This window comes from Gavialis gangeticus, unplaced genomic scaffold (assembly GCF_001723915.1).
Source record: "Gavialis gangeticus isolate Ggan-Ray unplaced genomic scaffold, GavGan_comp1, whole genome shotgun sequence".
Lineage (NCBI taxonomy): Eukaryota > Metazoa > Chordata > Crocodylia > Gavialidae > Gavialis > Gavialis gangeticus.
The window spans coordinates 92097372-92110801 of NW_017729025.1; the positions used below are offsets into that span (position 1 = coordinate 92097372).

The following is a 13430-nucleotide window of genomic DNA, read 5'->3' on the forward strand; positions in this document are numbered from 1 at the left end:
TTTTGCATTGTGACCCACAGGTTGAGAAACACTCATCTCGTCCAGTGCCCTGCCCAAGGCAGAATCACCCCTGACTAAACCACCTTAGCCAAATGTCTGTCCAGCCTGCTTGTGACAATTTCCATGGAGGTTCCACAACTTCTCTAGGTAGCCTGTTCCAGTGGTTGACTGCCCTCATAGTCAGAGAGTTTGCCCTAATCTCCAAACTAAATTTCTCCTGCTGCATCCTGAGACTATTGCTCCTAGTCTTGTCCCTTAGGGCCACAGAAAAAAACCCAACTCCGTCCTCTTGGTAATCGCCATTTAGATATATGAAGACTTACCAATTTCTCTCTCTCCCCCACCCTCTTCAGCCTTCTGTTCTCTAGGTTAAATCACCCTAGTTCTTTCAGCCTTTCCTCATAACTCTTGCTTCCCAGGCCCCTAAACATTTTTGTCACTCTGCACTGTACTTTTTCCAATCTGTGCACATCCTTCTATGTGGGACACAAAACTGAACCCAGTATTCCAGGTTAGGCCTCACCAGCATGAATAAAGTGGAGCAATCACTTCCCTCAATTTGCCAGAGACACACCTGTTAATACAGTCTGGTATGCTGTTGGCCTTTCTGGCAACAAGAGCACACTGTTGGCTCATATTCGGCTTAAAGGCTACTATGACGCCCAGGTCTTTCTCTACAGTACTTCAGTTTAGCCAGTCATTCCCTAGTCTGTATAAGTATATACAGGTATGCTGTCCCAAGTGCAGGATGTGTTGAGTCTCATCTGACTGACTGAGGACCCTTTCTCCAGTCTACTGGGTCATTCTGGATCCTAGCCCCACCCTCCAAAGTATCTGCAAATTTGCTAAACGTGCACTCTATCCCATTGTCCAAATTATTAATGAAGATGTTGAATAGTACTGATCCCAGGATAGACCCCTAGGGAACCCCACTTTATACCTCCTGCCAGCTAGACGTTAAGCCATTTATGACTGCTCATTGAGCATGATCCAAACAGGTATGTATCCTCTACCTCACAGGACTTTCATCTAGTCTGTACTGCATTAGCTTGTTAATGAGGATGTCATGGGAGACTGTGTCAAAAACCTAGCACATCCACTGCTTCCCCAACCACCCTTCCCTCTGCATAGCCTGACACTTTATCATAGAAAGAAATTATGCTGGCCAGGCATGACTTGCTCTTGGTGACTCCATGCTGGCTTTTGCTGATCACCTTGTCTTCCTTTATGTGCTACATCATAATACATTCCTTGAAGACCTACTCTGTGATCTTTCCAGGTACTGAGGTCAGGCTGACTGGTCTGTAAGTCCCCAAATGCTCCTTCTTTCCTGTCTTAAAGATGGACACTATATATGCCCTTTTCCAATCAATGATACAGTTTGGGCTTTAAGGTACAATACATTATAGTAAGGGGCTGGATTGAAATAGCCCTCATCTCTGCTGCTTCTTCCCCTCAGCTTGCAAATTCTTCAGGTTTCCCTCTGCTTTGCAACCTGTGCAACTATTTATAGTTGAGAAAAGTGGGTGTAAATCACGGCTATTCTGATCTGTTAGAAATGGGAAAGCATCACTCTTCTTATGGAAATGGTTACTCAAGCAGCAGAAAATGGGTTCCAGTATCTCTCACCAGGGTTCACAGGGCCAAACCTTGTCTTTGCACAGGCAAAGCTTCCATTGACTTCAGTGCAAGGTTAACCCAAGTCTGGACTATGGGACTCAATCCCTAGCTCCCCTCAACCTCTCCACTCTTCAGTTCATTCAGTCACTAGCATGGAGTTTCATTGAGCCAAGTATTGACAATATAGATGTTTAAAAGGGCAGGAAGCTGGATTTCTTTATGACACTGGCAGATGGATTAGTTACTATTGATCTATATTCCCTTGGTTCCTCTATGCCATTGATAGTCCCATGGCAGAAAGGCATTTTCACTGTCACTGCTGAGATATGACTGATGTAGGGGAGTGGAAGGACATTGTAGCGCACCCACCTCGCAGAGTTTGGGAGAGGGCTGTTGTAATAAAATGCCAGCTACTGGGGACTCATCCGGGAAAACATGTTTTCCTAGCTCGCTTAAGTTCAACAGCATTTGCTGGCTGCTACAATGGGTGCCTTGATTCTGAACATCTCCCCTACCTGAGGATTTTTCAATACCTTCCTGACAGCCAGCTTCAGAAGAGGTGCTGTAATAACAGCCCAGACTAGGTTAAAGGCGTCCATCATCAGCAGTCTAACACAGAGGGCCTTCATTTCTTAACCCTGAGTGTACCCTGCCACTGCCTGGACCTAGATTCTAGGGCAAGATCCCTGGACTCTGCAGCTCTGGCTCTGCAAACTGGGAGTGTTGGGGTATTACCATTTACTTATGCAAACAGAGCTGGGGCTTGCACATGCATAGAAGTTTGTAGCAGCAGGACTTTCAGTATCCCCTTCACACATACCGTCCAGGCACCAGATCCATATCTACACACCAGGCCAGTAGCAGCCAACAGGAAACTGAAGGTATTGAGCCATTCTTTTCTCAGCTACACAATTTCTTGATGGCCTGAGCAAATCACTTTGTCTCTCATCGGTAACTCAGGCTTGATAACAACACTTCCCTGCATCAAGGAGGGCAATGAGGATAAACCAGTGTGACTGGCACTTGGGTACTATGGAGGTAAGTGCTATGAAAAACCTGAATCAGAATCCTTACCAGTCAAACATCACATACATAAGGCATGGTCAGCACTCCTCCATCTCTGGGTACCTGGGCTATGCTTTGCAAATCTTCAGGATAACACTACTTCCTGTTCCTTCTGTTTCCTGCCCGGGGCAGACTGGGGGGCAGGGTGGGGGAAGGTAGTGGTGCAGTTGCACCCCCTATGATTACTGCTCCACCCAAACTTAAAACCAACTGCCTGGGAGGGGCAGCCACATTTCATCACGTAGCACTGATAGGAGTCTATTGACTTCATGGCTCATTATCTTCTCCTTGATTCCTGTTTATCTACCTCCACTTCACAGGTGCTAATGATCCTCTATACTTTTTCATGGTCTTGATGTATCACTATTCAAACTTCCCTTTTTTCTGCAATGTTGCTGTCTATTAGCTATTCCTCTCTTCTGTTTTACAGTGCTGCAGACTGTTTTTCGCTCCAGCTATAAACCTGAGCTCAGCTGTCATAATATTAACTTGGGTGTAGAAATGACTGACAGCAAAGTACTGAGGCCCTATCATGATGCTCAAGATGGCTAGTTTTTGTTTTATAAATCTAAATAAGAGACGGACATTTAACTGTAGTGGCTACAGGACTAATGATAGAATATCCTTTGTTTATATTTTGCCTAGTTTGTTGTGGGGGTTTTTTTAATTTTATGTCTACTCCAGCAAATTCATGCACATTTCAAAAGTTATATTTGATTTTTCATAGATTTCATAGACATTAGGGCTGGAAAGGACCTCAGAAGATCATGGAGTCCAGCCCCCCGCCCGATGGGCAAGAAGTCAGCTGGGGTCATAGGATCCCAGCAAGATAAGCATCCAATTTACTCCTGAAGGTATTCAATGTAGGTGCTTGAAGCACCTCCGATGGCAGGCTGTTCCAGACCTTGGGGGCTCGGACAGTAAAGAAATTCTTCCTTATGTCCACCCTGAAACAGTCTTGCAGTAGTTTATAACCGCTCGACCTCGTCATCCCTTGGGGCACTCTGGTGAACAAACATTCCCCCAGATCCTGGTGGTCACCCCGATAAACTTATAGGTGGCCATCAGATCACCCCTGAGCCTGCGCTTTTCCAGGCTAAAGAGCCCCATGGCTCTCAGCCTGTCATTGTAAGGTCTGTTTTCCTGACCTGGACAGGGAATCTCCCTCACCCAGACCTCCCTGTCCCATAAAGGGCAGGGGTGTCCCATGGGATTGATTTTTGCTTTGCTCTTAAGGGAAGGGTAGGAGATGGGGTGCTCAGGGTCCATTTTTTTGCATGCTACGCCTCTGGCAGCGAGGAAGAACGTCGATTTCCCAGCAAACTCCCTCTATAGTCACAGAAAAAAAGAAATAAAAAGAAAAGCAACTCTGGCTTTAGTGAAAGCTTTGCTTTGGAGGCGCAGCTGATGTACAAGAGCTTTGTCTTCAGGGAGAAGTTAGCTACAGCCTCATTAAGTCCTTGCCCTTGGCCATGTCTGACATGTGACATGCCAAGAGCCCTGGCAGGCATGCAGGAGGGTGGTAATAGGCTTTGATGCCTATCGCTACACATTTTAAATGAGAGGCTTACTGGAGAGATGCAGCAGCGGCCAGAAACAAGAGATGGGAAAGTCTATGAAGCTTCCACATGTTACAGAACTTGAAGGGACCTTAACAGGGGCACTTTCTGTTCCCTTCCCTTTCCTCATGCCTCCTCCCTGCTCAACACTGACCATCTGCCATTCTATTTTCCCTTTCCTCTGGGCTCTTGCCTTCCAAGCTCCCATTTCCTTCTGTGCCCCTTCTATCTGCTTTGCTTCCAGGCTTCACCCTTACCTTCCCAAGAAACTGTCTCCCTACTCCCTTAGTTCCTCCTGCTTCCCCTTTGATCTTGGCTATCACTAAAGCAGACTCTTTACTCTGGACTCTTTACCTCAATTCCTTTCCTTTAAATCCCACTCTCCTCTTTTTTTGTCCCTAATTAGTACCAACCCTCTTCCCTTCTGTCTTCTCCCAGAGCTCTGAGTCCTTGCAATTGCAGCAAATATCCCACCCTCTTTCTGCCTTGAAAGGGTCTTCGCCACCTCTTGCCACCTGCTACCACTAAAATATTTACAACTTGCTGAAGAAGGGGGGAATTCTAGGAATAGCTCAGTGTTAAATAAATAATGATATAGATGTCAGGCGGAGCTGGACAGCATGGTTGCAGGAAATCTTGATTAGGGAGAAACAAGCATTTTAAGAACTACTTAAAATTTCCCCTGGAGGCCTAGCCCTCAATTATCCTTTCTGGTCTCTTTCAGTGACACAGTCATATTTCTTTTCAAGTGTAATTCAATTAACAATTGCTTATGAACTGAGCAGCGGTTATATCACCACAAATTATCTCCTAGAAAAAAGCCACAGTTTGCAGAAAAAAATTAACAGCACAGATAAAAAGAAAGAGGTCTCAACATTGCCAGAGAGATGCCTCAATGTCAAATTGCTTTTTTCTGTAACAGTATTTCTGCAAGTTGAGCATGATGGTCAGTGGTGAATGCATGTGGATAGCAGATGGTTGCTATTCCTAGCTCAGGTTGTGTGCAATGCTGCAGACTGCAGGTAGTGGAGGGAGACTGGAGGTAACTTGTACACACTATTTTGGCTGCTCAAACCAATCTAGGTGCAATAGTATGAAACTCCATGCGGGGTAAATAATCATACCGAGAAGCACTGCAGAACTCCATGCTACAATAGTTGGACTGTTTGAGGTACCCAGGCAAGGTTGTTTAAAGCAAACCTGGGTGTCTCTAGGGTATGCACATCCCCTCAGATTTCTTGTGTGATCTTACAAGTGACTTAGCCTCTCAGTGCCTCAATTTCCCTTAGTGGTAAAATGGGATAATTAAAGACCTTTGCATTGTATAGTGCTGTTTAATCTGTGGGTGTCAAACCCCTTTGCAAAAGGTGGGCAACTTATTAGCCCCATTTTACAGAAGACGACCCTGAAAAAAAATAGTAAAGTCACCTGCCCAAGGCCACCTGCAAATCACTGACCTAAAGCCAGACCTAAACCATTAGATCACAAGTGGCCTAAGGTGCCACCCTGCTGTAACTGGCCTACTTTCCACCTGACCTCAGACTAACACTACTAACCACCTCAATACCTAATAATAATGAAGCTTGCCTCCTTCAGGGGGGTGATGAGAGGCTTAATTTATCAGAGTTTGTAATGGCCTCAAATGGAAGGTAATAAAGACGTACAAAACTGCATCCTTACAAAAGTGTATGTATGCACAACAGCCACCCCTCATTGTTTGAAGGTCACTTGAAGAAACTTTTAAAAATGTAGTGAACTTTGCAAAGAAACAACATTAACTTTAAAAACCTCGCCTTACACCTAGCTTTTGTAGCAAAGTACACACTTTCATCCTTGATGATGCAGTAATAAGGGCACAGCCAGGCTACTGACTCCGTGACTATCACTGTGCAACACAGCATAGCTGCATGAAACTTCATGGCAATAGCAGGGATCCGGATACAGACCATCCTTCCCCGCAGGAGAATCACCTGCTGATGCTGGCAGTACAGTCTCTATGGCACACAGGGAAACAGTTCTAAAGCCCTTCCAGAAAACAAGAGGAGCACAGATGGACACACAGACAGACTAGCCACTTCACTAAAATAATCTTGCATCCCATGTTCTCAAAGAGCTTTACCACCACTGATGAATGAACTCTCACTACTCGGGGTCAAGAGAGACAAGCAGCCATTTCAGCTCCCACAGTCTTATCCCAATGTGAAGCTGTGAATAAGCAGATTGGTACCCAACACAGACCTAAAGAGACGTGTATGTGGCAAAGGAGAGGTGGGATGGTAGGACTAAATGAAAACAGGCAGACCTGCACTGTGCATAAAGCAGTGTGAGAAGGGGGAAATTATTGACAAAGGTTCACATTGCTAATCTAACTCGGACTTTAAATCCACCCCATGCCACCTTGCTTATGACTCCCTCAGAGATCTGTCCAAACTCATCTGATATTACTTCGCTGCCCTACTGGTCATGCCCACAGAAGGTCCACCTGCTTATCTAACCCACCTACACACCTGGAACTTGGCATTTTTTTTCCAGCTAGGAAGTCCCTCCATGACTGCAGCTGTTAAGAGTCCCATACTATAGCTGCTTACCTCCTGGACCACTTGGCAGACTGCCTTCCAAAGGGTCTCTTCCAGAGCACTCCATACAGCTGCACTTTGGTGCTGATGTCCAGGGCATCCGAGTCTGCCTGCTCCATGGACGGAGAAGGGGACACAGAGTTGGATTTTGAAGTGAACATTCTCGGTGGATTTTATTCCCTCGGCTTTGCAGCTCAGGGAATCCAATTAAATGAAATGAACCAGAAGGACAGAACCAGCCACTCCAAGCGAGAGACAGAGACAGAGTGAGGATATGGTTTAAATCAATTACTGGACTGCTCAGCGCTCAGTCAATAATTCTCTCCCTGATGCAGAGGGGATGAGAGGTTCCTCATTGTATATCACTTCCTGATGCACTAAAGAGAGAAAACATCCCAGTCCATGAAAAAGGAGACTGAAAAAGCACACAGATCAGGAATACACAAGGACAGGGGATGAGGGGAAGGAAAAAGATAGGGGGGAGTGGGGAGAGAAAGAGGGAGAGCACTCAGAAATAGCATGACATGCCAAATTATCTGCGTGTGAGCCAGTCTGTAAGGATGGATATTCTGCAGAACAGCTCAGGAGCCCTGGATGGAAGCCAGGGAGGGACGGAGGATGGAAAGTCTGCGAATTGCCAGGCTCCTGCGACACATACCCCAAAATCTTGTGCCTGCTTATGGATTCTTCTGATTGGCTGAGAGAGGTATGTGAGCAGAGTCAGTGTGACCTGGCTAGCTCCAATCAGGCTTCCTCTGGCATTTGGAGGTTTTCCTCCTGTGCCAATCTGAAATCTCTTGGGTGAAGTTCCTGGGCAAGCTGCATTTTGAACGTGTACCGTCCATGCCACCAGTCTTGTTCATCCTTAAAGGGCCACTGGCAACAATAAAATCATATGTTATAAAACTCAAACCTTCTGCCTCAACACTTTCCGCACACAAGCAGGGTAGGGGGGTTGCTATTCACTGACTCCTCACCGTTTCCTGGTACCTTCTGTCTCTGCTGCTGCATACCTGTTGGTTTCCTCACCAGAGCACACCAGCAAATTATAAGCTCCAGGCAAGCAGCAGTGCTCCATGCATCTTTTTCTACTAGGTCCCCAAGGAACAGCTCTCCCTCCTGGCTGCCTAAGCCATCACTCCCCCTTCCTCCCCACCCCCATGAGCTCCTTCAGAAGACTCACATGTCCCATGATGCTCACAAAAAGGCAAACATCATCATTATCACATCACTACAAGTTGCTGTACCCTGCAGCCAGCGTGCTCTGTTTCTGCCCCTGAGGCTGGTACGTATTTAGGAAGGCACCCCCAGTGTTTTAGAAGACAGCCACTCTGGCTGGCCTGCCAGGTTACCCATGGGCCACCAGAAGCTGGGAGGCATGGTCCCCTGTGGAATTCAGGCCCCTTTGTCATGGCCATGGGCAGTGAGCTTGTCCCTCCACTGCTGCCCCTAGGCTCCTCTCCCAGACCCAACCTGGACCTAGATCCAGCCCAACCACTGCCAGACCCCTTGCTACTGCTGCTGTCACAGTGGCCATGGTAGTTGGTCTCATACCCCACGCTGAATCCAGCCCACAAAATGCCCTACAGTTCAAATCCAGCCCGGACTCCAAGTGAGTTAGACACCCTTGCCTTGGACAATGCAGAGAGCCCATGGCCCGTGTGCTCATCCACACTACCTTGTCCACAATGTAAGTCCCTGTGCACATTTCTCAGGCTGGCTACTGCCAAAGGACCTGTAGGCTCTGGGTACATCCCCATATGAGCTGCTATTTGGCTTCTCCCTGTGGCCAAGCTGCAGCATGGCTTCAGTACAATTGTTAGTTACAGGACTCAAAGCTAGGCCCTGAGACTCAAGTTATCCACTGGCAACCCCACAGTTGTGCCTTCTGGCCCCCTCCTACACACTTCCCCCTCCAATTATACACCCCGGGGAATTTTTTGCACATAAAATGTATGACTGCACATAATTTTCCATAATTTAACCTGGGTGGGCTCTGTGCCTCCACTTCCATGGGGCTTCCAGCACTCCAGCTGGGACCCCCATGTGGAGGCACTGAGTGCAGTGGCATGTGACTGGGCACCTGGTAAGTGGGGAGGGGAGCTTCTGCCTGCGGGGGGGGGAGAATGGGCCTGGGGTTTGCGGGTGGGTGTGGGCTCCCGTCACACCCCTGCCCCATGGTGCACAGCCCCGTGGCTGGTGGTGGGCCCGTGGGGTGCTCATGGCCTCGGCAGGTAGACCCCCCAGCAGTGCGTGGCTCCAGGTGCACATGGTGGCACGGGGCTGGCTAGCTTGTTGCCACATCCCTTCAAGCCAGACTGGGCTGGACCTGTGACAGCACACTGGGTTTGCGGCACTGCAGGCGGGAGCCGCGGCCCACCAGGCTAGGCCAATAGTGCGCGACTCCATGCCTCTGTGCAAGGTTTCCCATTGGTGTGCTGGAAGCCCAACATGAAGGCACAGAGCCTCCCCCCACCCAACAGCATGTGGCTCCCAGCTACAGTGCCTCTAGCCCCACATGCTGACATGGAGCCAGCCTGGTCTGGTCCAAAGGCGAATGCCAGCGGCCAGGCCAGGCCAGCGCCGTGCTGCCACATGCAGCCGCCAGGACTCCGTGCATAATTTTGAATTTTTCTGCGCATACTTCCCTGGGGTGTACTTTTGGCCTTCTATTCCCCAGGAGCTGGACAATTCTTGGTTTTGCCTTGGGCAATGTTTAACCCTTCATTTGCTGCAGGGATCACTCTTGACCAGCAGCACAGTTTGTAGAGGTTGTATGCATGCTGAGCCTTGCTTTGGCAAGCCAAGGATGTGGTCTTAATATGCAGCCAGCTGGCCAGAGGAGTAGGCTTGCATCTTAGTGAATATCTGGTGGCCTAACACCAAGCACTATGATTTGGGCTGTAACAGCAAGGACATTCACCCCAAAAAGGTTGCTCTGAGGCAGCTTGCTCAGCTGCACCATATCATGGTGCTAGGAGCTTATCAAACACCCTAAGGGATGGTATTGAAAGGCAAAGAATACCAACCAGAGGTCGACAAAACTCTAAAATGCTTGGTTCAGAGGTGATATTTTTAGTTGGTCTAATAAAAGGTAACAAAAAAAAATATTTCTTTGCAAGCTTTTGGGCGCACACACCCTTTCTTGAGGCTGAGGAGAAATCAAAGATTGTAAAAGTCCTCTTAGGTAGAAAATAAACTCTATTTTTGCACAGGAGAAGTTGAGGCTGGAAGTATATTCACCGGAGTGTGTAAGAGTCCTTTTGTGTGAGTTGCTCTTTGATGTGCAGATAAGGTAGTGTCTTATCTTATCTGTGTCTTATCTGATAAGGTAGTGTCTTATCTTATCTGTCTTATCCAGGTAGTGACACTTCCTGGAAGTGTCAGATATCAGAAGCAGGCAGGGAGGTGTAAAAATCTTTCATTTTTATTTAGCAATGAAGTTTATTTTTCCAAAAATGGCTAAAATATGGTATTTTCCATGTCATCCAGAGAATAAAAAACATCAAAAAAAAATTCTGCTGGTCTAATAAAACGTATCCGAACCAAGAGTTCTGTATTTCTTTTTTTCTCAGACCAACACAGCTACATAATAGATCTCTGAAACATGGAAGATACCATCTTTTACCTGCTTTTGGAATAATAAACTTCATTGCTAAAGGGAAGAGAATTGCAGGCATTGAAAGAAAGCCATAGTTGATCACAGATGACTGCAGCCTCAGGTCTGATCTGAGAATCATGACTCCACCCCAGCAGAGGGGTATTTGCTCAAGACCAGAGATCAGCACCTGAAAAACATGAGCATGGCCAGAGGTGCAGAGAGTCCAAAACTTATGACCAGGTGTTTTCCCTAGAAAGACCTCAGATCACCTGTACAGTGAAATACAAATTATAAACAGCAATTTACCACCTGTGGGGTAGATTACAGAATCTGTCTACCATGCAGCACACTTTACATAATGGTTTAAAAGGGTGAAAAGGAACAGGGCATACAGCTAAAACTGCACATACAGCCTTAGGCAGAAGAGTTTAATTCCTTGAAAACTGAGTGTGTAGTCAAGGACACTGGGATTAAAACACTATTGTTAAGATGGTCACCTGGAATCATCAAGGACTTCAGACCTTGGCTTCGTATTTACCCGCCGTCTGAAACACTGCTGCTCGATGTGCTCCAACTTCCTTCACCAGATCGGGAAGTTGAGTCAGTATTGTGTCAAAGGCAGGTCTTTTCATCAGCATCAGCAACAGCTTTTCCTTCAGAGGTCAAGTTCTATTCAGGCCTATTCCTGCTTCTCTTATGAGATTTGCTGACCATAGTTTAAAGTAATCAACAGAACTTTGGCCTGTATAGCATATTCTGTCATATTTGTTACATTAATTGGAATATTGGGTTCTCCTTGGTGAAAGCCATATGAAAATGAACTCACCCTGTCCTCCATGGCATTTCATTGATTATGGACCAATCAGTTTCCAGCGTAAAAACAAAACAAAAATATTCCCTTATCTACAGATGCATTTGGTCTTACCAAAATGCCATAAATAGTGCAAATCTGCTCTCAAACTGATACTGGAGAAAGTAATCTGTATAATCCAGTCATTCCCAAATGTTTCCAGCAAGAGACTATCGTCATCCTTTAAAATTTCTAACGGACCCGTCCCTACACCCTTACCATCAAACTTAACTGAAAGCACTTACCATGGCTTCCCACAACCTGTGAACCATTGAGTTAATCCATTTTTCTAGGCTTTTGTTTAGCTCTCCTCACTTTTTAGTGACTGTTACTGCTGATTATTGTGTTGGCTATTAGAGAACCTCTACACCAGGAGTCAGCAGGCTGAGTGCTTCCCTTACACCAACCCCCAAGCCCTGGCTGCTCTGATCTTCTTTCTGCTCTGTGCCCCCATCCACTTACCAGGTGCTGCCAAATTATGCTGAACACCAAAGGGGAACAAAAAATTCCACTGCAAGGGCACAGAGCAGGAGGTTTTAAGTGGCCACTTAAATGTAGCCATTTTAAATAGGTGGTCTTCTCTTTCCCCAAGTGAAACAACTTCTGTGGAGCCCAGTTCCAGCCTGTGGAGTGCCAACCCCTGGCTCAACAGAGAGGGGATAGATGATATAGTTGGGGCTTGTTTTGTATTATCCAAATGTACAATGGCTTCCAAGTACAACATTCTTCTTCACAATTGCTGTCTTCCCATGGATTACTAGTTAAGTGTTCAACTCACCAGAAGAGACCTGATTGCCTCACAGCTCACATCCTGTCTTGACTTCCAACAATGCTGAGAGAATCTTAATAGGCTGCATGTCATCATCACCATCATGGACCTTTTTTCAATTGAACAGTGCCCCTTGAGTAAGTCTGCTGTGGAGTCAGGCAATGGGTTTAGACATCTGATCCAAATGGAACCTGGTTGGAATTAGCTATGGATTCCAATGAGAAAATATTTTAGCCCAAAAGTCCATTGGACATAGTTTGAGTTTTGTATGATGATGAGGTAGTGACAAGACACGGAGGAGTGGAAAGGTCGGGAGTCTGATTCCAATAAGACCCTGAAAGGACAGAGATTTAGCAATCTTCTCTGAATTTTACAAACCTCTTGGGTTTGGACAAGAAATCCCCAAAATTTACTTTCTGGTTTTTTTAAGTAATGGCAATGAGGGCAATTTGTCTCTTAGCATTTTCAATGCTTGCTCCCTGAATCCAGAAGGAGAAAGGCATCGGAGTGAATATGGACAATAAGATGGATGAGTTAGCAGTGTGCCTTTGTTGCCAAGACAGCTAGCAACATACTGGGCTGCATAAGTAGGAGCATTGCCAGTAGATTGAGGGAAGTAATTATTCTGCTATATTCAGTATGAAAGAGGTCACATCTGGAGTCCAGTTTTGGGGACCCCAGTATAGAAAGGATGTGGACAAGTTGGAGTCCAGCAGAGAGCAACAAAAATGGTGAGGGTGGCTGGGACACATGAGTTATGAGAGGCTGAGAGAAATGGGCTTATTTAGTCTGCAGAAGATAAGACCAAGGGGATTTGATAGGAGCCTTTAAATACTTGAAAGGTGGTTCCAAAGAGGATGGAGCTAAACTGTTCTCAGTGGTGGCAGATGACAGAACAAGGAGCAATGGTCTCCAGTTGCAGCAAAGGAGTTTTAAGTTGGATACTAGGAAAAACTCTCTCACGAGGGCTAAGTACAGACAGTCAAAAAGCCCAAGGCTTAATTGATTCATTCTTTCCAGGTTAGTCTAAACTGCAAAGATTGAACCAATAAGCAAATGAACAGACATTCACTTTTGATTCAGGAAATACAGATACCTGCCCGCAGTGGATCAAGCCAGAAGCTGGGGAGGGAAGGGGAGGGGCACTAGAGCATGGCTGTCTGGCACATAGCATGGGTTTTATATTCACTTCCTCTTCCTGTTGCCCCCGAGGTCTGTGGGATCTGCAGTCCACAATCACAGTAGCAGGACTCTGCAGGTTTACCTCACCACTTCCTCTTCCTGCTTCCCGGTGCCTCTACGATTTGTAGTCCATAGTCATAGCTAGCAGTTAGTCACAGCCAGCATGGCAGCTTCATACTCAGGGGAAGGAGAGTTTAACCCCTCTCCC

At 46.5% G+C, this 13430-nt stretch overlaps 1 protein-coding gene across 1 annotated transcript in view; it reads right to left on the bottom strand.

Annotated features, from left to right (window-relative positions):
* PLEKHD1 (pleckstrin homology and coiled-coil domain containing D1) overlaps window positions 1-7464 on the bottom strand; it is an 87454-nt gene extending 79990 nt beyond the window's left edge. The window contains exon 1 of the mRNA XM_019519157.1: window positions 6833-7464. Coding sequence (XP_019374702.1) covers window positions 6833-6981 — 149 coding nt within the window. The 5' untranslated portion in view covers window positions 6982-7464. The remainder of the gene's footprint in view (window positions 1-6832) is intronic.
* Window positions 7465-13430: the final 5966 nt, after the last annotated feature.